This window comes from Meles meles, chromosome 11 (genome assembly GCF_922984935.1).
Source record: "Meles meles chromosome 11, mMelMel3.1 paternal haplotype, whole genome shotgun sequence".
Taxonomy (NCBI): domain Eukaryota; kingdom Metazoa; phylum Chordata; class Mammalia; order Carnivora; family Mustelidae; genus Meles; species Meles meles.
In genome coordinates, this window is record NC_060076.1 from 53,924,695 (window position 1) to 53,948,309 (window position 23,615).

At 39.9% G+C, this 23,615-nt stretch overlaps 1 protein-coding gene across 5 annotated transcripts in view; it reads left to right on the forward strand.

The window, feature by feature from the left end:
• The first annotated feature begins 8,512 nt into the window (after positions 1-8,512).
• The window catches only part of PSIP1 (PC4 and SFRS1 interacting protein 1), a 43,466-nt gene continuing 28,363 nt past the window's right edge, over positions 8,513-23,615 (forward strand). For all 5 annotated transcript variants that reach the window (XM_046022846.1, XM_046022847.1, XM_046022849.1 and 2 more), the window contains exons 1-3: positions 8,513-8,687; positions 9,218-9,434; positions 12,544-12,620. In XM_046022846.1, coding sequence (XP_045878802.1) covers positions 9,363-9,434; positions 12,544-12,620 — 149 coding nt within the window. In that variant the 5' untranslated portion in view covers positions 8,513-8,687; positions 9,218-9,362. The remainder of the gene's footprint in view (positions 8,688-9,217; positions 9,435-12,543; positions 12,621-23,615) is intronic.

Genomic DNA, 23,615 nt, shown 5'->3' on the forward strand with positions numbered 1-23,615 from the left:
TTCCCCTTCTACGCTCCTGCTTGTGCTCTCTCTGTCCTGTGCATGCTCTCTCTAATAAATAAATAAAATACTTTTTTAAAAGCACATGATTGGGGCACCTGGTGGCTCAGTGGGTTATGCCTCTGCCGTCGGCTCAGGTCATGATCTCAGGGTCCTGGGATCAAGCCCTGAATCAGGCTCTCTGCTCAGCAGGGAGGCTGCTTCCGCCCTCTCTCTCTGCCTGCCTCTCTGCCTAGTTGTGATCTCTGTCTGTTAAAAAAATAAATAAAATCTTAAAAAAAAACAACAACACATGATTAGACCATATCCAGGGCCATAAAACAATCCTCAAAAAATTTAAAAGAACTATGGGGCACCTGCGTGGCTCACTCAGTTAAGTGCCTGCCTTTGGCTCTGGTTGTGATCTCTGGGTCCTGCGTTGGGCACCTTGCTCAGTGGGGAGTCTGCTTCTCCCTCTTCCTCTGCCTCTGCCTCCCACTTATGCCCCCCCCTCTCTTTCTTTCTCAATCAAATAGATAAATAACAAATCTTTTTGAAAATTTAAAAGAACTAAAATTATATAAACTGTTTTTGTTCCCATTTTCAAATTACATGATAATGTTGAAAATCCCAAGAAATTACCAAAAATCCCACAGGCAAAAACAAAAACAAAATACTCTCCTAAAACTAATAAATGAGGTCAGAGAGCTTTCAAAATTCAAAATGAACATACAAAAATCAATTCTATACAAAAAAATTAAATACTTAATTGTAAATCTAGCAAATCATATATGGGGATTGAAGGCTAACAACTATAAAATGCTAGTGAAAGAAATTAAAGATTATTTAAATTAGCAAACAGACTTACTGTGTTTATGGATCAGAAGACTCAACCTAGTAAAGACATTAGTTCTCCCCAAATTGATATATAGGTTTAAAACAATTCCTATCTGGGGTGCCTGGAGTTAAGCATCCAACTCTTGATTTTGGCTCAGATCTCAAGGTTGTGAGATCAGGCTCTGCATGGGCTCTGTACTTGGCATGGAGCCAACCTCTTAAGATTTCTCTCTCCCAGGACACCTGGGTGGATCAGTTGGTTAAGCGACTGCCTTAGGCTCGGGTCATGATCCTGTAGTCCCAGGATTCAGTCCCGCATCCGGCTCCCTGCTAGGCAGGGAGTGTGCTTCTTCTGCTGACCTCTCTCCTCTCATGTTCTCTCTCTCTCAAATAAATAAATTAAATCTTAAAAAGGAGAGAGAGATTTCTCTCTCCCAGGGCACCTAGGTGGCTCAATCAGTTAAGTATCTGCTTTCGTCTCAGGTCCTGATCTGAGTCTTGGGATCCAGCCTCACAACGGCCACAAGTGCCCGGTTGGGCCCCATGCTCAGCAGCTAGTCTGCTTCTCCCTCTCCTGTGACCCTTCCCCCCACTCATGCTGTCTCTAATAAATAAATAAGATTAAAAAAAAAAAAAAAAGAGGGGCACCTGGGTGGCTCAGTTGGTTAAGCGTCTGCCTTCAGCTCAGGTCATGATCCCAGAGACCTGAGATCAAGCCCTATGTGGGGTTCCCTACTCCATAGGAAGCCTGCTTCTCCCTTTCCCTCCACCTGCTGTTCCCTCTGCTTGTGCTCCCTCCCTCTCTCCCTCTGTCAAATAAATGAAAAAAACTTTTAAATAAATAAATAATAACATAACAAAGTTACAAAAAATCTTTTTCTCCCTCAGCCCCTCCCCCACATGTTCTCCCTTTCTCGCTCTCAAAAAAAAAAAAAAAAATTCCTATTATAATCCCAGGAAGATTTTTTAATAGATATAGACAAGCTTATTCTAAAATTATTAAGGAAAAGCAAGGAACTAGAATATCTAGAAAAACAAGAATAAAGCAGAAGGAATCATTCTATTTTGTTTTACAATTTATTATAGAGATTTAATAATCAAGACAGTGTGTAGTACTTAAGTAACAAAACCATGGCTCAGACAGAAAGACACAATGATCAATTGAACAAAATAGACACGCTCACACAAGTATGGTAAAATCATTTTTAACAAAGGTAAGAAAGCGATCTAATGAAATAAGGATAGTTTTTCAATAAAGGTGCTGGAGCATTTAGATATCCATTGACCAAAAAAAAAAAAAAATATATATATATATATATATATGTATATGTATATGAACCTCCACCTAAAAGTCATCTCATACACAAAAATTAATTCAAAATGGTTCATAGATTTAAACATAAGATATTAAACTGTAAAATTTTAACAAGAAAACATAGGAGAAAAAAACTTTACAACCCAGGACTTGATGAAGAGTTCATAGACATGACAACAAAAACATAACGTATAAAAGAAAAAAGTTGCTGAATTGGATTTCATCAATATTAACAACTTCTAGTCTGTGAAAGAGCCTGTAAAGAAGATGAAAGGACAAGGTATAGACTGGGAGGAAACATTAGCAAATCACATCTGACAAAGAATTCTTACCTAAAATATAGGTATATATATTTTATATATAGGTATTTTAAATATAGGTATTTATATTTTAGGTATATATACCTAAAATATAGGTAAAATAAAAAATTAATCCAATTAGAAAATTGGCTCAGGGGCGCATGGGTGGCTCAGATGGTTGAGCGGCTGCCTTTGGCTCAGGTCATGATCTCCAGGTCCTGGGATCGAGCCCCACATCAGGCTCCCCGCTCAGTGGGGAGTCTGTCTCTCCCTCTCCCTCTGCCTCTCCCCCTGCTTGTGTGCTAGTGCGCGCTCTCTCTCTCCAATGAATAAATAAAATCTTTCTAAAAAAGGAAAGAAAATTGGCTAAGAACACGAAGAGACAACTCACCAAGGAGAACATACAGATGGCAAATAAGCACATGAAAAGATGTTTACTATCACAAATCATTAGGGAAATGAAAATTAAGACCACACCTATTAGAGCAGTGAAAAGAAAAACTAGTGACAATTCAAATGGTGGTGAAGGTGTGGAAAACTAGATCTCTCATACATTGTTGGTGGGAATGTAAATGCACAGCCATTCTGGAAAACGGTTCAATGATTTCTTAAAAAACCTAAGTATGCAACTAAAATATGACCCAGTAATTGTACTCCTGGGCATGCATCCCAGAGGAATAAAAACTTTTATCTACACAAAACATGTGCAGGAATGTTTACAGCAGCTTTCATTGTAATAGCAAAATTCTGGAAACAACCAATATGTCCTCCAACAGGTAAATGGTTAAAGGTAAATATAAAGGTAAATGTTAAAGGTAAAGGTAAATGGTTTAGGTAAATCTAAACCATGGAATCTATTGAGATATAAAAAAGTATGAACATTTGATATACAGGAAAATTTAAATGGGGGCACCTGGGTGGGCTCAATCATTTCAGTGTCCGCCTTTGGCTCAGTCATGATCTCAGGGTCCTGGGATTGAGCCCAGCTTCCGGTCCCTGCTCAATGGGGAGTGTGCTTCTCCCTCTTCCTCTGCCTCTCCCTCCACTCAGGCTCATGCTTTCTTAAATAAATAAATAAAACCTTTCCAAAAAAATATGGATTTTTTTTCCCAAAGATTTTATTAATTTATTTGACAGAGAGAGGAGAGAGACAGCAAGAGAGGGAGCACAAGCAGGGGGAGTGGGAAAAGGAGAAGGAGGCTTTCTGCTGAGCATGGAAGCACCCAGGACCATGCAGGGCTCAATCCAGGACTATGGGATCATGACCTGAGCCAAAGGCAGACGTTTAACGACTGAGCCACTCAGGCGCCCCTTAAATGGATTTTAAAAGCATTAAGATGAATGGAAATAGCCTTCTGCAAAGGTTATATGCTGTATGATTCCATATATATATATATATATAATGAAATGAAATGACAAAATTTGAAATGACAAAATTATAGGGACAGAGAAATGATTGGCGATTGCCAACAGTTAGGAATTGCAAGGGGCAAGGGGTTGGGATGGCTCTAAGAGGTGGTAGCTGTAGGGAGATATTCATGGTCTTGCAGGAAAAAAAAGAAAGCAGGGGCACCTGAGTGGCTCAGTTGGCTAAGCATCTGCCTTTGGCTCTGGTCATGATCCCAGGGTCCTGGAATCAAGTCCCACATCTGGCTCCCGGCTCGGGAGGGAGTCTGCTTCTCCCTCTGCCTGCCTCTCCCCTTGCTTGTGCTTGTGTGCTCTCTCTCTTTCTCTCCGACAAATAAATAAAAATAAAACAAATAAACACAAATTTAAAAAACCACATAAATAAACACACACACACACAAAGAAAGCATTGTCGAAGACAAGGGTCACACACACATGAGAAGACACTACAAATATTGTCTGTCTTTCCTTCTCCTAGCCATATTCTTAACAAATTCCAAATTCCAAATGCTTATTGAAGCTAAGGAAAGCCAGGGGAAGGTAGGCCTAGACCAGATTTATGACATCTCTGACTGAACTAGGCCTTTTTTTTTTTTTTAAGATTTTATTTATTTGACAGAGAGAGATACAGTGAGAGAGGAAACACAAGCAGGGGGGTGGGAGAGGGAGAAGCAGGCTTTCTACTGAGCAGGGATCCCGATGAGATGCAAGGCTTGATCCCAGGACGCTGGGATTGTGACCTGAGCCAAAGGCAGATGCTTAATGACTGAGACACCCAGGTGCCCCCTAACTGGGTCTTTGATTAATGCCTTTTATCTTCCCCTTATTCTTGCTAACTTCCCCATCACAAGGCTTGAAGGATCACACAGAAGAAAAGTTCAGGATTATGGTTCATACTCATGAGTTTAACATGTTATAAATACTGCATATTTACGGTAGGAAATTATGTATATTCCACATAAAAGATGTGAAGGAAAGGATTATCATTACTTAATTTGGGGGATATGTATCAAATCTCATTTAGAAAGATTTCCATCAAAACTATTAAATGAATGTATTTTAGTCCATTAAAACATGTCAGTGCTTTTAAAGGGTTAACCTTTAAGTACATGAAAAAGTCATAAAGTCAAAACAAAAACAAATGTCTTTTAAAGTGTCTTTTTATCTGTTTTTTCAGACTAAAACACTAGGGAGTTTTTCACATGCCCCTTCCTTTTATTCAACAAATATTTGTTGAGAAAAAATTTTATTTAGTGTCCGGTAAATGCCAGGCACTGGTGACTAGAAGTTGCCTATTTCTTTCTTTTTAAAAATTTTACTTATTCATTTGAGAAAGAGAGCGAGAGGGAGAGAGAGAGAGAGAGAGAGAGAGAGAGAGAGAACACCAGCAGGGGGAGAGGCACAGAGAGGGAGAAGCAGACTCCCTGCTGAGCCAGCCAGGGAGCTGGATGTGGGGCTCCATCCCAGGACCCAGAGATCATGACCTGAGCTGAAGGCAGATGCTCAACCATTGGAGCCACCCCGGCAGCAATGGTACCTATTTCAAAATGGTTTAAATATCGGTTTGAAGGGTTGTAAATAAGAAATTACGCCACAGTAAGATGGGGTCTGAAACCTTTCCAGAGGTGATTTTGGGGTTGAGTCTCTTAAAACCGGGAGTTAAATAAAATGAGCTGATGTAGGGACAAGTTGGGGAATGGGGGGCGGTTAAGGAAGGTCGTTAGGAAATTTGATGCTGAAAATACTTTCAAGTCAAAAGACAGAAGGTGGAAGAGTGAGCACTGGCTGCTTTTCCTTCTAGCATCTTTTTCTAATTATAAGCTCCTTGGCTTCCGGCACTGCTGGCCCCCTGCTCCACCTAGAGGTGGTGTGGGACCACACCAAGGCGTGGACTGGAGAATTGACCGTTTGCAGCATTGTCTTGGCCGCTTGACAAGATGTGTGATTTGGGACAGTTTGCTGAACTTTTGTGAGCCTGTTTTCTCATCTGTAAAATGGGGATAGGAGCACCCTGATAAAATGAAAGACTGTAGATCAAGTTCCTTCCTGAATTCATTTAGATCTTCTTCCCCACCTCACCTCCCCCGCCCCTTGTTTCAGTTGTTTCGGAAATTGTATTCTTTCTCCTTACAACTTTCTCATTGCCCTTCAATCTCTATCTTGCTGTACTTTTCCTGGCATCCCCTCCCTAAGAAGATGGAGTATGGGGGCAGCTGGAGAGGGACACAGGCTCTCAGTAGTTCAGAAAAGCTCTCCAAGTAGCTCTGCGGAGGGCAACCCTCCCTCCTCCCTCTCCACTCCCCTTTTCCCTCTCATTCCAAACTGCTGCTCCCAGGGATCCTGGGCTTTTGTTCTCCAGAGGCTTAAACTACCACCTGTTTTGCCCTGACTTAGTGTTTTCCAGGGCTTCCCTTGTTGTCTATAGACTATCACAAATTGAAATTGCCAAGTTGGAAGACACCAAGAGCTAAGTTTGTACTTTCTATTTTTAACATTCACGCTGAAACATCAATGTTTTTCCACTTTCCCTCTAGTTTCATGTCTTTTCTGAGGACCACACCCCACTCACAGTTACCACTCCTTTTTTGGGGTTTATCATTTAGCACTAATAAAAAGTTATCTTTTAATATGCATTATAACTTATCTATTATACCTGTTTTCCTTACTTGGTTTACAGCAATAATCTCTCAAAGTTGAATATGCATAAGAATCACCTGGGGTTCTGGTTAAAATGCAGAATATGATTTAACAAGTCTGGGGAGATAAAGCCCATGCTGCTGGGCCCTGGACCATACTTGGTTGCAAGGCCTTAAAAGCCTTAGAACAAAGGAGGTGTGCAAGAAATGGTAGCTGAATGATGCCTTGGTCTCTCCTACTCAGTATCTTGGAATTTTCTTCAATACATCTTTGTCCACTTTTCCTGTGCATGATTTATGGCTAACGCCTGGCAATCATTCTTTTGTGTACTTAGTTGTTCACTTTCTTGCCTTTTTCAGTCACTAGTCTCATCTAGAAATGGGTCACTTTGGGAGTACAACAGTAACTTCCAACCTCTTTCTACTGTCATCTACTTTGTAGCAAGCAAGAATAACTTTTTAAAGAATCTTCTTTACTTTCTTGTTCAGCAAACTGTAGTAGCTCCCTAGCATACATCATATCAAACTCATTCAGGATGAGAGGCTTCCAGACCTTTCTCTAACCTTTCCCTCTTCGCTGCCAGTCAGTTTCTCTTTTTGCAACACTTGGACCCCTCAGCCTGTTGCTAAGGTATGATTTAGTTTCTTCAGATTCTAGGCAGGACAGTTTGCATTGGGGATGCCTTCATTCTTTTTAAGGGAGTATCTCTTTCAAAGTATTCGTTTCAAATTTACCTACTTTAATAAAGCTTTCCCTGATTTATTCCCAGTTGTGAGTTCTTCATTTAAAGGAGTATGCGCTACATACCATTATTGATATATTTTAATATTCTTAAACTTTTTCATATTTTATTTTAGATGGGAAGTATTTGTGCTTTTTGTTCGTAGTTGTATGCCCAGCACCTAAAAGTGCTTGACACACAGTAGGTACTTTTGGGGGCAAATTCAGTGAAGCATTAAACAAAACTCAAGATTAATTTTTATTAATTTTCTAAGTGCCTTTTTAATTTACTACATGTATTGGGTGAATGTTAATTGTTAGGTAAAATTAGGCAATTCTAGTGACACAGTTCTGGTACAGTAAAGATATTAAAATATCAGTTCATATTAGAGAGTTGGGCATGTTACTGCCAACGTCTTAAAAAGTGTATTAGCTGAAGGATCAAAACATAAAATAATTTTAGAAATCTCTTGAAGAGTATTTTAAGAGACAAAACATGTGAGGTTTAACAACACGTCTACACTTGACCACCATCCAGCTACCATTCTACTAAACAAATACAATTTAGATGCAGCTAAAATTTAGCAGGGGCCCAAGCCCACATCCTATCTGAAAGACTTATGCTTTCCCGTCATTGTTTTCTTCCCTTCACATTTTGCATTCGTTAGGATTGTAGTTTTAATAGTTCTTGGTGCTTTAAATTTAAAAAGAAAAGAAACAGGGCTTTCTCATATTACAATTTCAAGGAAAAGGCCCATTCAGCGAGGTATAAGAGGCCTACAAACTGCACACCCTGCAACAGCCCCACGCTCCGATTTCGTCTATGGGTTTTTGTACAGTTCTTTTTTGGATGGATGGTGCAAACCGCGCAAGTGCAGCATTAAAGCCTCCCCACCCTGGGAAACGATGCAAGAACATGCAGCTTAGGCTGCCAGGTTCTCCCTAACACACAGCCAAGGGCTGGAGGCCCGGATACCCGCCCCCAAACCCCGTCCACAACAATCGTTTCCTCCCTCCCCGCCTTTTACATACAGTACACATACAAATACACACACGCAGAGCAGCCAGCAGGGGCGGGCCGGGCCAGACCACTCTGCAAACCGCAGGGGGGAGCTGCCGAGGACGGAGCTTTTTTCTCTCACTTATTTGTTCCTTTGCCTCAGTATCTCTCTCGGTTTGGTGTAACTATCGGGGAGAAGCCAAGCTGGGGATCTAGCGGCTTCCGAAGTCCCGCTTCCGAGCCCCACACCTCAGGCCGGTGCTGCGTTGTCCCCCCGCCCTCGGCCCGCCGTTGGTCCCGCCCCAGTGCTAGCGGGAGCCGAGCGGGAGCCGCGCGGGAGCAGCGCAGCGACGGCGGCGGCAGCGGCGACGGCGGTTGCGATTAGGGGCCGTTGAGACGCCTCTGCGGCAGCTGGTGGCGCAGGTGGCTTGCGTGGACGCGGGCAGAGGCGGCCGGCCCGCCACCGCAGCCTCAGCGCCCGCGGCCCCGGCAGGTGAGCGGGCGGCGGGGACTCGCCCCGCCCCCCCCTTAGTGGCCTCGCTTCTGGCTGTAGCGGGGAAGTGGCCGCGGCCCGCCCGGGAGCAGAGGGGCGGCCCGGGGCTGCGACCGTCGGGAAGCAGGTTGGGGGAGATGTCCGGTGTGGATGGGAAGGGGACGTTCCCCCTTCCTTTGCCATCTTTTTTCCCTCTCCCCAGACCCCCTCCCTCTTGGGGCTCAAGCCTGGAGAAAAAAGCCAGGGGAAAGATGGGGCGGGTGAAAGGGGAACGGGGGCTGAGAAGCATCTCAGCCTCAGGTGGTGGCGTCTTTTCCGTCGTCGAGCGGTGGACCTGCAGAAGCCTGGAGGGGTAGCTCCCGGGCTGCGGAGGCCGCGCACTCGCGGGGGAGGAGCGGGAGGCGGCTCTCCCCTCACTCTCCCACCCCCTCCTCTTCTCGGCCCTCCCCTCCCCCTCCCCCGGGCCTCCCCGTGCGGCCCCTCCCTTCGGGTTTCTGAGCATTAACCGCCCTCGGTGCTCTCCCTCGCAGGCGCGTCGGGACGCCCGGAGGCATCTTCCCCCTCCCGCCGCCCCGGGAGCCTGGGCGCCCGTCCGCCCTCCGCCGGCATCCCCCCGCCGTCCGCACCGCCGCGCCTCCTCCCTGGGCTTCAGACCCCCGGCCTCGCCTCCGAAACATGACTCGCGATTTCAAACCTGGAGACCTCATCTTCGCCAAGATGAAAGGTTATCCTCATTGGCCAGCTCGAGTAAGTGATTTTAGCCTTCGCATTTAGCGGTGCTACCTTCCCCAGGGGCCTACTTTCTACCCTTTCTCTTAATTTTGTTCTCGGGTCCTTTCTCCCCCTCGCTTTCCTTTGGCCTCTTTTGTAACCAACCTTTCGTTTTAGCTTTTTGCCCAGGAATCTCCCGTGGAATTGTAAAAATCCAGGTGTTTCTCCTTAAGAGTTTCCCTGTGGGTTTGTTTTGACAGACTTGGGCAGGTTTTCTTAATAGGAAATATTTAAACGTGAGGCCAGTTAAATGTTCCATTGTAGGTGAAAATAATCAAGGTTGGACTTTGTTTACCGTTTAATGAAGCATTGACATTTTAAAAATTTTGAGTAAAAGGCAGAGTATCAGTGGAGTTTATGCAGACTCTTGGATGTCAAAGATGTGATTAAATTGGTTTCATAGGGATTTTTTATGTTTTGTAGTTGATGAGACCTTCTGGGTTTGCTTGTTTAATATGGAGATTCAGGACTGGATATTCTTGAAAATTTTACAATAAGTTTTTTGTAAATTTATTTTCATGTTTGTATTGGTTAAGTTTGCCTTATGACCTTGAAGAAGTTGTTTTACCTCTTTGTTTCCCATAGGCGAAAGAGCAGATTCCTAGGTTCACATCTAGTGGTACAGAGAGGTAATTAAGGCCCAGGATTTTTGTGACATTTAAAGAATTGAGACTAATACCTAAATGCCATTTTCGGAAAAAGAGGTCTTTTGTTAGCTTATGGTAGGACTCAGGTTCTAAGATCATGATAGAACCAAAAAACTGTTGAGATCCATTAGATAAGAATGCTCAAGATTTTTTTTTTAAATATAAACTTGATATTAAGTTGTAATTTCCACCAGTTTACTCTTGAGGGGTGTATTTCTTAAAAGACAATTAAATCCTGTATTTTTAATTATGTCAGCTGGGAGAAAGCATACCCTTTGGTTACAGAGAATCAAGTAGTATGTTTGCTGATTGCTGTCCAAGTATAAAATGTTTACTGTTCTTTTGGTTTTTTCCCATCCAGTTCTTGCTTGCAGGTTTCCTTCCTAAACCTGGAAATATCCTCCCCTCCCCACAGTCTATCAAGTCTGCCTTTTCACTGGAGTCGTATCTTGAACAATCCTTATTCATAATTCTTATCTATATATTAGACACTCTAATCTATTTCCTTTGTGATGACATTTTAAACTCTTAGGTGTGTGCTTTGATTTCCAAATTATAAGTTTTTTTTTTTCTTAAATTGTAAGCTTCTTGAGGGCAATAGACATAAACTGAATTTCTTGTGCTCCACAGTCCTTAGTATGCAATCATGTACTTATAAAACACTCTTTCTTGTCTGAATAGAGGAGAGGGAAGCTGGGCAGGTTTAAGCCTCCTCCAAGATACTTTTTTTTTTCCCCATGGTTTTAACATCCTTATTTATTTTGACATGTTATAAAATCTGAGGTTATAGGGTATATCTGTATTCGCATTTCGATGCTACATTACATTTATGAGCCAAATGAAAATGTTTGAAAAGTTATCTACTTTTCTTTCAAATTGTCTTCTCCACATGCTTCATTGTGTTAGGTGATTAAGAGCTGGTACTGCTAAAAGCAGAATAAGTAGCCTTGGGAGGGCCAGAATTTTCCTTCTTTAATAAGTTCTATATTTAACAAGGTCACTTGATTGGAATGGGAAATTTTTGTTTCTTTTCTCCTTTTTTTCTTTACAGGCAGCTGATTTTGGTTTGATATTGTCTGTGTCTGAGAACTATGTTCCTTTTTCTGTCATCTCCAGTCTTCACAAATTATGTCTTTGCTTTAGAGAGATTAGGGTATTTATTATTGTCTGTGAAGATGACAGTTGTCCATATTTTGATTTTAATGTTTTCTGTCTCTATATTTCAAACTTCTTTAAGTTTTCTTTTAAGTTTTGCATGTTCTTATAATCCTGTATCAGTAATAACTTTCTATAGTCAATTTTAAAAAAATTGCCTAATGCTTATTAAACTCCATAGGTACTGCACATTTAAAACTGTTTGCTACAGAAGGAAACATATGAAGTGGGTTGACAGAAAGTATCCCTTAAGGGCTCTAAGGACTTTGTATATAAGTATAATGATGGTATAGGTGAGGAAATTAAAGTCCCTAAGAGTGTTAGTTGATAATGATAATGTTGATGTCTGAAACCTTCAGACTGCATAACAGTCAAATCACTTTCCCCATCTTTTTTTCAACATGGTTATGCATATAGAGTATATAGTAGGTCCTTGATGGTCTGCTTCCTTCTTAACAAAGTTAATTGATTTCTTAAAATGTCTTTGAAATTAGGAAGGTTGTGACACAGAAATGATATTAGGAAATTAAGTAATGAAAAAATTGAAATGTTAAATTCTGACTTGGTATTTCTGCCTGATGGCTTTACTTTTGAGGTCTGCTTCTCCTTTATTGTTAAGAGAAGTAACAAGTATAACAGATATGTTAGACATGATAGTGCCTGATACTTTCTTCATTACTTAATTAGAATGATTGACAGAGAAATGAAAACGGAACAGAACTTCATCTGATTTAGTCATGTAGGTGCAAGATCTTTCTAGAACGTGTGTTTCAAACTTAGAGAAATACTGCTTGTAACTTTCATTTGTGTCTGCTTTTACATTACTCTGATACTTGTATAGCCTCCCTGCAGAAATACCATTTAGGATTTTTGAATGGGTTTGGGCTCCCTTATCTGAAATACTCCAGGTCAGATATATTTAAAAATTCAGAATTTGAGGTATCTGTGGTACATATGGTATATATTTTGCTCCTGGTAGGCTTCTGGAATGGCACATGGTAATCTAACAGTATTTTTGCAGAGAAGCATCAGTAGAAACACTGGTGGAGAAAAGAAATGACGAAATACCTTTATTGTCAGTCCAGGTTTTGCCATGAAATGAGTTTTGAGAACTATTTTGGGTTTCAAAACATCTTGGGTTTCAGAACTGAGATAGGGATTATGACCTACAGAACTGGTCTACTTTTATCAGATCCTTTTTGGATGTCTTGTTCTCACTTTATTCTGGTGTGTTGAGGTGTGTATGATTTAAAAGATGTTAATTTTTCTGATCTTTCTTTTAGGTAGATGAAGTTCCTGATGGAGCTGTAAAACCACCCACAAACAAACTACCCATTTTCTTTTTTGGAACTCATGAGACGTAAGTCCTTTTAGCTCTAAAGGCAAATCAGAGTTAATTTAGTAGGGTCATTTAGCATAAAATGAAAAACAAGTAGAGATTACCTCACAGAGAAAATAAGAGTAGTAGTAGGAAACTTTAAGATCATCTTTGAATTTTGGAAAAAGTCTTAAAGTTTCCCTTTTAAAATATATTTATAGGGCAGAAAAATTAGTTGGGACAGAAAAATTAGATGCTGCAGGTTTAACTTTTCATTGGAATAGATGTTTCCTTAATTATAAAAGGAGGATGTATATGGATCCTCTCAGCAACCAGAAGAATGACCGATAGATGAAAGTATGGAAAGAAAGTTCTTAACAGGGCATTTAGTAATGATATTTAGTATACTAAATGCTTTTCATGAGAACAGCCTAGCACCTTGTTCTATGCTTTGGTGATATTAACCACACAAATGGTGTATTATGGGAAGAGTGAGAAGAAGTCTGGATAGTTCTCTCACATGTATTTCTGCGGTCCTGAGAGCCATTGTGACTGCTCTGCTGCCCCTGGTAGATATGTGGGCAGAGGACCAATTTGGTACAGCAAATTAATTTTTCAAAAATTGCAACCAAATGTTGTTGAGCTGATACTTCTAGGTGCATACTCCAAGGCTTGTTTCATTGATTTTGGTGTGTGATATCCTACATACCTATAATTTAACAGGCTTAGAAGTACTGTTTATATAATCCTACTGACTCTGGACTTGAAGTTTAAAATTTGCAATAATTTTGCTAAAGTAGGCTTGTCTACTTTGGACCAGGAGAAACAAAGTTGTTGATATAGCTAATTGGAATTATGTGTTCCTGGGGCACTTGGGTGGCTCAGTGGGTTAAAGCCTCTGCCTTCAGCTCAGGTCAGGTTCTCGGGGTCCTGGGATCGAGCCCCGCATCAGGCTCTCTGCTCAGCAGGGAGCCTGCTTCCCCCTCTCTCTCTGCCTGCCTCTCTGCCTCCTTGTGATCTCTCTCTCTGTCAAATAAATAAATAAAATCTTTAAAAAAAAAAATTATGTGTTCCTAACAGTGTCTGCAATGGCAACATTTGGTTTAGTGTTGCTTAGCTACCTTACGAACTTTCACATAATTTCTTTCAACAGCTTTATTGAGATGAAGTTTATATTGTAAAGTTTCACTTGTTTAAAGTATGTAATTCAGTGGGTTTTAGTACATTTATTTTCTTCTTTTTTTAAAGATTTTATTTACTTATTTGACAGAGAAAGAGAGATCACAAGTAGGCAGAGCAGCAGCAGAAAGAAGGAGGGAAGTAGGCTCCTCGCTGAGCAGAGAGCCTGAGGTGGGGATCGATCCCAGGACCCCAAGATCATGACCCGAGCTGAAGGCAGAGGCTTAACCCACTGAGCCACCCAGGCCTCCCAGTACATTTATTTTCATGTCCATTAGCAGTTTTATTTTCCATTTCCTCCTTCCAAGAATTAGACAACCGTTCTGTAGATTTGCCAATTCTGGACATGTCATATTAATGGTATTATGTAGTGTTGCATAATTATTATTTTTTTTTAATGCAGTTTTGAGACTAGAATTGGATCTGCCTTCATAATTACTTTGAGTCAGGTTTAGGTATATCCTAAACATAAAAACTTAAGCTTTGTAAGAAGTGATGAATTTCTCACTCAGTAGGGTAATCTACCATTTAAAATATTTGCATAAATTAGGGGCACTTGGGTGGCTCAGTGGGTTAAAGCCTCTGCCTTCACCTCAGGCCGCTATCTCAGGGTCCTGGGATCAAGCCCTGCATCAGGCTCTCTGCTGGGCAGGGAGCCTGCTTCCTCCTCTCTCTTTGCCTGCCTCTTTGCCTACTTGTGATCTCTGTCTGTCAGATTAAAATAAAATAAAATCTTTTTTTAAAAATTTGCATAAATTTAATAGGAGAAGATATCGTTTGATGAAAAATTTGTATACTTGGTATTGGAATAGCAACTTATAAAGTGTGGTAGTAGGTCAAGCTGCACCAGCATCACATGAGAATTTTAAACATGCAGATTCTTGGACCCCCCCCCATAACTACTGAATCAGAAACTGGGGTGTAGGACCCAGTAATCTGTTTTAACAAGCCTTCCAGATGATTCTGATGCATGTGAAGTTTGGAAACACTGTAGTAATGTGAGTAGACATTCCTTAGAATTTTTCAGTTTTGTAAGTTTAGAATTCTTTAAATCTGATTTTTCTGAAATGGGACAGATTTTATATACTTTCATATGTGGCCTTATAGCTTCACAGAACACATAGTTTATTTTTATATTATGTTTAGGAGAATGACTATACCTTCCCCCCCAGCATTTAAAAATGAAGGTTTTTACATTGTAAATATCTGCAAATTTTGAAACAACACCAAATAACCAAATTTTCATTAAGCATTGTTTGGTTACTAACAAAAAGTGGTATTGAATGATTAATGAAGACAGTTATTAATATTCAAGTAATTGGAATATGTTCAAGGATTTAGAATATAACTAAAAGTAAGCTAATACTAAATTTTCATTTCAGTATGCAACATTTTGTGCTTTAAGTTATCATAAGTATACCATTTATCTTTGGAAAGGCAGGGCTGCTGTACCTCCATTGGTCTGGTGACTTAACTTTTTTTGTATTTAAGGTTAATTTTTAGAGACTAGGTCTCTGATGATTTGTCTTGCTGCATCCCACCCCCTAAATTGGGATGGTGGTTATTGGGAACCTTTCAGTGTGGATTTTGCATAATAAATGAGAGTATATTCTGTAAGCGCTCTATAGCCTATAGTTAGGAATATGGGAAGGGAAGAACATGGGAGAAGAAACGGCAATTTGGAAAACTATACTTATTTGTAACTGATTTATAGATTAAGATTTTTTTAAGATATTTTTAAAATGTGAATTTAGTGCAGAACCATTTTAGAGCTTCATTCATTCTTGCTGTGATGTAGAAACTTTGGTTTTTCTTAGCATTTTATGACATTCACAGTAAATTCATCTAGCAGTCGAGTTTTTAATATTAGACAGTAATGAGCCCTTAGTATACCAACTGTGACCATCTGCTAAGTAATCTTAAAACTAACATTCAAGACAGATTCTTAGTAAATGAGACTAACAAGGACCCAGCGCTTTGCTGGAGCCAGGTCGTGGTGTTATCTTTGATTACATATTATAGGTTCTTCCCTTCCTCCCCATGAGCAGTCAGCTAGCAAGTTTTATTCTTTTCTTTTAGAGTGCATTATGATCTGTCCACTCTTCCCTGTCTCCTCTCCTACAGCTTCAGCTCATGCCACAATTACTCTTATAGTGTCCTGACCTGGGCACCTGGGTGGCTCAGTTGGTTAAGCATCTGCCTTCCCCTTAGGTCATGATCCCAGTGTCCTGGGATGAGTCCACATTGGGCTCCCTGCCCAGAGGGGATTTTGCTTCTCTCTCTCCTCTGCCCCTCCCTCCTGCTCTCTCTCTCTCTCTCTCTTTTTCTCAATAAATAAAATCTTTAAAAAGATTGTCAGATCATGTCATTTCCCTGTCCAGAAATCTTCAGTGACTTCCTAATTAACATTACCAAACAACTCCCACAATTTATCTATAAATGCTATTATTGAGAACTGTATGAATTAGCCTATGCTTACCTCTCCAACCTCATCACATTTTGTTCACTGTTACATAAATCTACATTCTCTTGTCTCAGGTCCATCCTTATTTTTTTCTTTTTTGGGAAACGCCTTCTGATTTTTCAAAGTCATTTAGATCTTAGCTCATGTCCTCTTTTTCATACTTATTTTCTTCATTGCTATGATGACAAATTTTTTTTTTTCCTTTACCCACAAGTGAAGAGCTTGGAGAGCAGGGACATTTGTCTATCTTGTCATCATTTACTTAAGTGGCTGGTGTGTAGTAGCTGTTAAGTAAATATTTGGTGATAGATTGAAAGTGTATGCCCTAGATAAAATCAATTGTTGATTATGAATTTGCTATCCATTAACCAACACTTATATAGTATTTAAGAAAACTAGATCAGAAGACAGTTTATGAATTCTGACTGCCATTTACCTGCTACATGACCGTGGACAGGTACTTAGCTTTCTGTCCTTTTATTTGTAAAATGGGAATAATTTACTTCAGAATTATGGGGTATAAAGAAAGATACACTACATGAAACAAGATATACTACATACTATGCATTTAATAATAAATGCCAGCTTCTAAAGATAACGTTAGCCTACTATTTTTCAAAGACTAATACTTGCATTAAATTGTTTGAAATGCAGTTTGAGTTTTGCTGATGGCTATTGCTTACTGAGGAAATACTCTTACAGGTCTATCTCTAAAGTCTAGAAAATTTAAATGAAGATGTTACTTTGTTGAATTTATCTCCTTAACTGATTTTATCATTATACAAGAATTTGGACCCTCAGTCTAGGAACCTAAAAAATATTTATCACAGGCTATTTTAAAACCAGCCTGATACATAGTTTTAGGAGTGAAGATGAATTGGGAGGTGGTGGTTTTTTGCAACCTGTCCATGACAAAGGAGTAAAGAAATGAAATCGTAGGGTGGGATTTTATTTTCTTTGCTTGTTCTTCTATACAGCTTCTGTACTCCAGCCATAACTAACTGCAGGTGTTGGTGTGGGATCTTATAGTTTCTCATAGGCCCTATACTGTTTATTTATCTCTATACCAGCAGGCTTATGGCACACAGATACAGATTTAGTTGTCTCTTGAATCGTTGGCTGTTAAAAAGAACGCATGCTGGGACGCCTGAGTTGCTCAATCTGTTGAGCAGCTGCCTTCAGCTCAGGTCATGATCCCAGGGTGCTGGGATCGAGACCTGCATTGGGCTCCCTGCTCGGTGGGGAGCCCGCTTCTCCCTCTGCCTACTCTGCTTGCTCTGCCTACCGCTCCCCTGGCATGTGCTTATTTTCTCTCTTTCTCTGACAAATAAAACCTTTAAAAATCAAATAAGAGGGGCGCCTGGGTGGCTCAGTGGGTTAAAGCCTCTGCTTTCGGCTCAGGTCATGATCCCAGGGTCCTGGGATCGAGCCCCGCATCGGGCTCTCTGCTCAGCAGGGAGCCTGCTTCCTCCTCTCTCTCTCTGCCTGCTTCTCTGCCTGCTTGTGTTCGCTGTCTGTCAAATAAAAAAAAAAAAAAAAAAAGAGTAGTGGAAAAAAAAAAATCAAATAAGAGGGATGCCTGGGTGGCTCAGTCGTTAAGCTTCTGCCTTTGGCTCAGATCATGATCTCAGGGTCCTGGGATCGAGCCCCACATTGGGCTCCCTGCTCAGTGAGGAGTCTGCTTCTTCCCCCGCCCCTCACTTGCGTTCTCTGTCTCGCAGTCTCTTTCTCTCAATTAAATAAAATCTTAAAAAAAAAAAAAATGCATGCTGTTATAAAAACTATAGGGGCGCCTGGGTGACTCAGTTGGTTAAGCATCAGCCTTTGGCTCAGGTGATGATCCCAGGACTGTGGGATCAAGCCCAATGTCAGGCTCTGCTTGTGGGGACCCTGCTTCTACCTGCCACTCTGCCTGCTTATGCTCATGTACACATGCTTGCTCTGTCAAATAAATAGATAAAAGCTTAAAAAAAACCTAGTTATAAAACAATATATTTCATATTTTGTGATTTAATAATAATGGAGGAATGAAGCAGCAAGTTAGAATCAGTGTTTCTAGAAATAGGGCTGATTAGTAGTACTGCTTGGCAACAGTTAAATGAGTTTTGAGCTTTGTATCTTCAGCTCTGGTAAGCTTTCCCATTTTTTACATATGACCTCTGGTTTGCCTTAAAGGTAGAGAGCCCCAGGTATGTGATCATTGAGCTTTGGTGAGGGATCCATCTGTTCAGACCCTTGAACAACGTGGGTTTGAGCTGCGCAAATCTGTTATGTGGACTTTTATAGTATTTGTAAATGTATTTTCTCTTTATGACTTTTTAAATAATGTTTCATTTTTCCTAACTTTATTGTAAGAATACAGCATATAATACATGTAACATATAAAATATGTGTTGATTTGACTTATCAGGCTTCTGGTCAACGGTAGGCTATTAGTAGTTAAGTTTAGGGGGAAACGAAGTTTTTTGTGGATTTTTGACTGAATGGAGGGGGTCAGCACCCCAAACCCCCATGTTGTTCAAGGGCCAGCTGTTAATGATTTGCTATTTTCTTTTTTTAAAGATTTTATTTCTTTGTTTTACAGAGAGACTCTGAGAGAGGGGGCATAAGCAAAGGGAGTGGGAGAGGGAGAAGCAAGCTTTCTGCTGAGCAGGGAGCCCAACATGGGGCTCCATCCCAGAACTCCAGGATCATGACCTGTGCCAAAGGCAGACCCTTAATGACTGAGCCACCCAGGCCCCCCAATTTGCTATTTTATTTTATTTTATTTATTAGAGCGTATGAGAGGAGAGAGGTTAGAGGGAGAAGCAGACTCCCCACCAAGCAGGGGACTTGCTTCCTCTAGGAGGAAGGACCCCAGAATCATGACCTGAACCAAAGGCAGTTCCTAAACCTAGGCGCCCCAATTTGCTATTTTCTGAGGACATTTTACAGTAGCCTTGATTCTTAAGGGCAAGGACATTGGCATTTGAAGTCAGAGTTCATATGTATAGGAATATGGTACCAGTATTTTAGTAGGTGTTTCAGAGACTTATAAAGGAAACCCTGAAACCCTCTTAAGGAAGATTGTACAAAGTTGAGGCTCTGCTGTTTAATAGCTAGATGATCTTGCTTGAATGAGTTAATCCTTCTTCTGGTCTTCAATTTTCTGATCTTTAAAATGAGGATTTTAGTGATACCTAAGTTCCTTTTCACCTCTGGAATTTGATGGGTAACTGAATTAACATGTATCGTTTCATTGTTAAAATTTTTAAAAGTTTCCTATAAAGGAAAGAAGTCACTTTTATTCCTATTTTTTAGAAATGACCACCAAACCTGTTAATGTTTTGATGTATTTTCTTTCAGATCTGTAGGTCATTTTATTTTTTTTAAATCTCAATTTTAAAACTTTTTGTTTATTTATTTTTGGTATCTCATTTTAAAATGGGCTGCTTTGAAGAATGAATCAGCCATAGCCACATCAGGTTGTGCCCTTGGGGACACATGATGGCTGTCTAAACGATAATCTCAACCCTCTTCATCAGACCTGTGGGATTGCATCCCCAGGGAGACTCCTGTGTATGTGGGGGTGGGGGGGATGCATGGACATGTACTTTTATTTATTTATTTTTGTTAAAATATAGTAGATATATATACTGTTGTGTAAGTTTGCAGTGCCTGGGTGGCTCAGTTGGTTGAGTGTCTGACTCTTGATTTTGGCTCAGATTATCAGATAGAGCCCCATGTTGGGCCGTGGAGCTCAGCACAGAGTTTGCTTGTCCCTCTCCCTCTGCTGCTCCCCCTACAAGCGCCTGTTCACTCCCTCTCTGACTTTCTCAATAAATAAAATCATTAAAAAATGTATAAGTTTAAGGTGTACATATTGATTTGATACATTTCTGTATTGCAGTACGATTACCACTAGAGCAATAGCTAACACCTCCATCATGTTCCATAATTATCTTTTCTTTTATTACAGTGAGAATGTGGGAGGATTCTTCTTTTTTCCTCCATGGTTTTTTGAGTCTGATTAAGGGGTTCCTTAGTCTTGAGCATATTCCTTGACCCAGAAATTCTACTGAGAATATGTTATGAAGATAGGTGCAAAGATTGAGCAATATTTATTATGGCTGCATTATTTTTATAATAGAAAATATGTTACAGAAAGTAGTCCAACAATAGGCAGTCTGTTTTGATAGTCATTCAGTGAGATAGTATGTAGCTGTTAGTAGTTATTACCATGAAGACATGTTCATTTTAATTTGAAAAAGTATGGATGAGTATGTTGTATTAGTACGTATACATACAACTAAAAAGCAGACCGAAACAGTGGCGGTCTGTAGTTGGTAAAATTATGAATCATTTTTCTTTTCTTTGGTAGGAGACATACTCACTGAAGAATATTTTCAGCAGCTTTATTGAGATAAAATGCATATCTCATATGCATAGTATATCCAAGAGAGTGGTGCAGCCATTAGCACAGTTTTAAAACATTTAAAACATTTAAAACATTTCCATTGTGCCAAAAAGAAACCCTCTGCCCGTTAGCAGATATTTCATTTTTCTGAAGTTCTGTCTCCTGTCTTGCCATGGCTGTCACTAATCTGTTTGCTTGCTCTGAGCATTTCATATAAATGGAACTGTATAACATGTGGTGTTTAATGACTGGCTTTTTTCATTTATGATGTTTTCAAGGCTAATCTGTATTATTATGTGATAGTTCTTCGTTACTTTTCATTGCCAATTACACCATTATATTAATCTACCATATTTTATTTATGCATTATATAGACTTTTGGATTATTTCTACTTTTGGCTGTTATGATTACAAGTTTTGTGTGTACCAGCTTTTGCATGGACATATTTTTACTTCTATAGGAGTGGAATTCCTGGGTCAAATGATAACTTTATATTTAATCCTTTCAGGAATTGCCAGACTATTGTCAAATCAGCCATGCATCATTTTAATATTCCTACCAGCAATGTATGAGGATTTTAATTTATCAGTATCTTTACCAAGACATGTTCTTATCTGTCTTTTTTGTTATAGCTATCCTAGTGGGTGTGAAGGTAGTATCTTGTGGTCTTGATGTGCATTTTACTGATGACTAATGATACTGAGCATCTCTTTAAATTTTAGTATATTGATAGAGATGCAAATTAAGTATGACTTATGCAGTTGACCCTTGAACTGCATGGGCGTTAGAGGCACTGACCCTCCATGCAGTGGAAAATCTGCAAGTGACTTTTGACTCCCCAAAAATTTGACTACTAAAAGCCTACTGGCTTTTCCTTACTGGAAACCTTACTGATAATACAGTTAATTAGCACATACTTTGTATGTTATATGTATTGTATGCTGTGTTCTTACAATAAAGTAGTAAGCTGGAGAAAATGAAATTAAAATTATAAGGAAGAGAAAATACATTTACAATGCTATTAAAAAAAAAATCCCCTTCATAAGTGGGCCTGCACTGTTCAAACTGTTTTGTTCAAGAGTCTGCTATACTGTGAACATAATAGTAAAAATAAAGTGGAGCGTGAAATCTGAATTTAGAAAAGGATGGAGGGGCGGAATTTTTTAAAAACCTATTCAGCAGGGGTGCCTGGGTGGCTCAGTCGTTAGACTTTCTGCCCTTGGCTCAGATCATGATCCTGGTATCCTGGGATTGAGCCCCACGTTGGGCTCCCTGAGCAGGGAGCCTACTTCTCCCTCTCCAGCTCCCCGTGCTTGTGCTCCCTCTCTAGCTGTCTCTCTCTTTCAAATAAATAAATAAAATCCTTTTTTAAAAAGTCCTATTCAGGGGCGCCTGGGTGGCTCAGTGGGTTAAAGCCTCTGCCTTTGGCTCGGGTCATGATCTCAGGGTCCTGGGATCGAGCCCCGCATTGGGCTCTCTGCTCAGCAGGGAGCCTGCTTCCCTTCCTCTCTTTCTGCCTCCCTCTCTGCCTACTTGTGATCTCTATCAAATGAATAAATAAAATCTGAAAAAAAAAAAATCCTATTCAGCAAAAGTAAGAATAATAGTTATCCAAGTATAATCAAAAGTTATGTGTAAAACAGGATATGAATAATACCAAATGTAAATGATTACATTATATGACTAGAATTCTGTTAAGACTTTCAGATTGGAAAAAATCTTTCAGATTGGATTAATAATCTAGCTGTGTCTGGGATGCTTGTGTGGCTCAGTCAGTTAAGCTGCTGCCTTTGGCTCAGGTCATGATTCCAGAGTCCTGGGATTGCGTCCCACATCGGGCTCCTTCCTCAGCAGGGAGCCTGCTTCTCTCTCCGCCTCTGCCTGCCTGCCACTCTGCCTGTTTGTGCGCATGCACGCTCTCACTCTCTCTGACAAATAATCTTAAAAAAAAAATCTAGCTATGTCTTACTTCGTGTGTCAAAGCTCAAATTAGACATAACCAAGTAACGATATAATCATAAAGCAAGAGTAGCAGTATTGGTTTCTAATAAAAATAGAATTTTAAGGTCAAAGCATGAAGAGGAGAGAAGGGTACAGGCCCAGTATGCATGAAGTTTGGTTACCATGTTTTAGTTAAATTTTAACAGCCAGTCCCCCAATAACATGGTTCAAATTTCACATACCCTAGAATATTAACTGTAATTGCATAAACCACAAAAACTGCTGCTAGCTCTTCAGTCCACAAGTCAAAATGTAAATAACAGATGCATAGCATGTCACTTTTTTCAAAGGCTCGTGGTGATTGGTCAGTGTGCATCTGTTTTTCAAATCCTACATAGATGAGGGTGTAGTAGTGGTGTTGAATGGTTATCTCAGTGATATACCCATTCAAGTTACATTTAAAAAAACAATATAGGGAATTGGCCAAAAAAGATGAAAGTGCAGCAAAGAAACAATAACACTAGAAGTGAAATTTGAACCGAATGTAAGTAGAGTTACAGAATAAAAAGCTAACCTTCAAATGTAGACATGCTGCATTTGGAGAGACTGTGTGTGCAGCCAGAGGAACTTAGTGAAGGCAAGCTTAGCAACATAAATGAGGAAAGTGGTTGTAATAAAAAGGATGAAGATGTCTCAGAGGAAGTGATGCCAACAAAAAACACTAGACATATTTCACAACATTGGAAGTGCAAAGGATAAAATGTTGGAAGCTGATCAGACTTAGAAAGGAATATGACAATTCGCCAAGGCATAAAAAATATGCTAACTCCATATATAAGTTATATGATCAGAAGAAGGTAAGCACTGTTAAAACTATTCTTCCTGAGTTTGTTTTTTTACAAAGAAAAACACTTCAATCTCAATGTTTATAATGTTTTAAATTACAGTGTACTAAATAAGTATTTTATTATTTTTTCATTTCTTACTGCTTTCAAAAATAATAGTTTAATGTTTTGACAATTTTAAATTATGGAATGATCATAATTTTCCCCTGTT